Source organism: Acanthisitta chloris, unplaced genomic scaffold (genome assembly GCF_000695815.1).
Source record: "Acanthisitta chloris isolate BGI_N310 unplaced genomic scaffold, ASM69581v1 scaffold45448, whole genome shotgun sequence".
Taxonomy (NCBI): Eukaryota; Metazoa; Chordata; class Aves; order Passeriformes; family Acanthisittidae; genus Acanthisitta; species Acanthisitta chloris.
Window position 1 is genome coordinate 13,060 of NW_008688395.1, and position 3,299 is coordinate 16,358.

Sequence of the window (3,299 nt, forward strand, 5' to 3'; positions counted from 1 at the left end):
CTAGCCTGGAGACATGAATTTAATTGTTAAGACTGGTGAAGAATCTCTAGAACACCTTATCTTTAAAAACATTTTTATCAGTAGCTACAGACTCCTTTTCTATAACTTTTTTATTAACTGTACATGCAAAACCATATCTAGAAGTACCTTAATTATTTGTACCAAGACGTTCAAGTATATTATCTCTTCCTCTGAAGACACCACCATTTGGAGGACTTAGTTATGAAAACAAGAGGCAGAAACTAGTGTGCCTAAGTTCCACTGTAAGGACTGTGCTGAATCACTTCATAATGAAAAATTTAAGTGAGGCAAAGCAATGGAAATTGTAGACTTCAATTTCAAGGGACCTTAACATTTAATCACAGTTCAGAGACAAGAACAGCCTTATTTTGTTGATTACAAATACTCAAACTTGTAATTATGAAATCGCCCGGACTGTACCACAGAGGTACACATCACAAAAACAAAGATAGACATTATTTTACTTTGCTAAGCAATCCTTGGAAAATAGAGCAAGGTAAGATCTTCTCAAGTTCAGGTATGCAGGCTGAATGTGGCTTTATTACAGAAAGATACAGTCCTTTACTGTAAAGTACAAGACATTCTAACAAGACATTTCAAATAGTTCAACTTGTGACACCTTGTTTTTCTATCCAGGGTTCTCACTTGGTTTTCACCAATTCCTATTGATTTCAACAGCACACTAACCAATTGTGTCAAAGTTAAAACTTCAGTCTCTATTTTGAGTGAACATTAGGACAAAGTTCTTATAATTAAAAGTTTTCAGTCTTCTTTACTTTTCTACTTTTAAAAGTAATCACTAAGACTGTATAATTTCCTTTCTAATCCTATCACATGCTGAATTTTCCTATTTTCTTTTCAAAACACCAATTTTTTTTACAGTTTTGTGAACTTTAAGATACCAAAAGATTATGCATTGGAAAACAATCGAAACCAGTTTATCTACTTAGCAAAGCGAAAAAAAGAGGAGTCTTCCCTTATTATAACAAAGCATCACATTTCCTCAGTCTGTTCTAGTAGTTAAAGAAAATACTTCTACAGAAGTAGAAATCTTTTCCCAGTGAAGATTTTTCAGTATTTCAAACTTCAAGTGGTGGCACAGTTAGAAGGGTTGGAAAACAGTTTGAGACATTGTAAAGTTTTAAAGGAAGACAGCAGCACCTTTACACACAGGAGAGGCATAAATATTTATAACACACAAGATAACAACAGGGCTCCCCACTGACCCTGCTAATGACATTCACTGTACACTCAGAGAGGTGATACAGACAGATACACCAGGAGGCAGAGGCTCAGCACCTCACACCAGATGGATAGTTCTGTCAGTACTCACCCTCATTTAAGTGTTACTTATACTAACACTTTGCCATTTAAAAAATGTAAAAAACCCAAAACAAAGAAACAAAAATTCCAGTGAGTTGTATTGACCAAGAAGCTCTATAAGCCTCTGGTGAACTTAACCCATTTACTGCACAACTTCAGAAAGGAAGTCTCAAAACACCCTAAATCTACTGCAACCCTCGTCTTGCACAAAAACTTAAACATGCATGAACACTGGGATAAGCCATTCCCTTGACTTCCAATACTGACAGTCACCCGAGATACAGGTGTCAAACACTCAGAACATCACCAGGCAGGTATTTTAAAACTAGAGCAGAAAATCAGCATTAGCGTCACGCTCTAGAATATTAACGAGAGTAACAGAATAAACAAACATGCACTCGTGTAACTATTTTTAAGAATAATCACAGTACCTCCAACAGCATATCACAGCTGCTATTTTTGAAAAATGAGCATGCCATCTTTGGATCTAAGCACACATTTTCCATGTTACCACAGACTATTTTTAAAAGTCATTCATATGATCCTGTCAAACTGCCATGCATTGCCTTAACTTAGATGTTAAGGCACAGTAACATGGAATTTTAAAAATATATGCTTCCAAGTTGTCATTCCTTAGACAAAGTGTGGCTTGCATAAGTTTTAAAATGATACTTAGCAGCCAGTACTCCCTTAGCACACCTAGAGTTTGCTGCTTTTTTATTTTGTATACTGTGCTAAGTTATTTGAACAAAATAGCAAGCAAAAAACAGGTATCAAACAGACTATTATTTGTCAATCTTACCAGAAATTCAGAGGCAGCCCTGTTGGTCTTTCTAACTTTAGCACAAACGAGTTAGGCACACATGATTTTACCATAACTAGTTCACTGCAGGCTGGCAACAGCTACGTGGAATGCTGAAATGTTAAATGCCTTAAAATTCATCATGCAATTAAGATTAAAATAGTTGGCATGTTGTAATATGAAAAGCAACAGTTTCAGCAAGATAAAAGTACAGCAAGTTGGAGACAAGGTTGCAGTAATCCGACATGATAACATGGAACTGAATAAGCATTTTCATCAGAGGAAATTAAATTAAGCAAATGGAGAAAGTAAGACTCATTCCTTGGCTAAGAGGAAAGAGAAACCCCACAAAACTTTCACATCTCTTAGTTTAGAGAATGGTCCAGTCAGAGACAAAGATGGCGTAGAAAGGTAAATAAATAAAATTTGGCTGTAGTCATTTCAACTGGGAGATGTTCACAAACTATCTGGGAAAGCAGGAAGGAGACAAGGCTGGGGTGAAGGAGAATGTGTGTGTGTGTGTGTATGCATACAGTATTTGCAGGCAAATGCTTTTTCTATGCCTCAATTGCCTCTTTAAAAATTCATGCATGAATTCACTCAATTAGAGTCTTGCCAAGATAAGAAAGGACAAATTAGAAGTTTTGAACAATTAAATGTTTCTTTCAAAGGATAAGAAATAACATTTGGGCACTAATGGTCAGAAACAGAAAAGCTATTTTCACTTTTTAATGCTTCAAAACTGGTAATTTCCTAGAACACCATCTGTCATTCATTATTTCCTCAGCCAACTAATTCTTAATACATTTTCTACAGTGGAATGGAAACACTGAAGTAGCAGTAAACTCCCATGCTCTTTAAACCTAGAGTATAAAATTTGTTCATACACAAAGTCTTATATGTCAAAGCACAGAAGTAACAAGGAGCAGCATCATATTTTTTGACTTTACATTGCCCAGTTCAAACAGGTCAAGGTCAATAGCATCTTAGATGCCACAGCAATTCACAAGGAAGGGGATACCTCTAGGTGTGCACATGTTTTTGTGGCCCTAGATCTGCAGCATTAATTATTCCAACCTCATCAGTACAAGTATTGCTTCGCTTACTTGTGCAAATAATTCCTGTTGCTGCCTTAGTAGCTCTTCCTCCGGAA

At 36.1% G+C, this 3,299-nt stretch overlaps 1 protein-coding gene across 1 annotated transcript in view; it reads right to left on the reverse strand.

Moving 5' to 3' along the window:
• DR1 (down-regulator of transcription 1, TBP-binding (negative cofactor 2)) overlaps positions 1 to 3,299 on the reverse strand; it is a gene marked incomplete at its 5' end in the record, with an annotated part of 11,222 nt that overhangs the window by 2,120 nt on the left and 5,803 nt on the right. Inside the window, 2 exon segments of the mRNA XM_009080978.1 lie at positions 1 to 32; positions 3,253 to 3,299. The exon segment at positions 1 to 32 is cut by the window's left edge and continues 2,120 nt beyond it; the exon segment at positions 3,253 to 3,299 is cut by the window's right edge and continues 27 nt beyond it. Coding sequence (XP_009079226.1) covers positions 1 to 32; positions 3,253 to 3,299 — 79 coding nt within the window.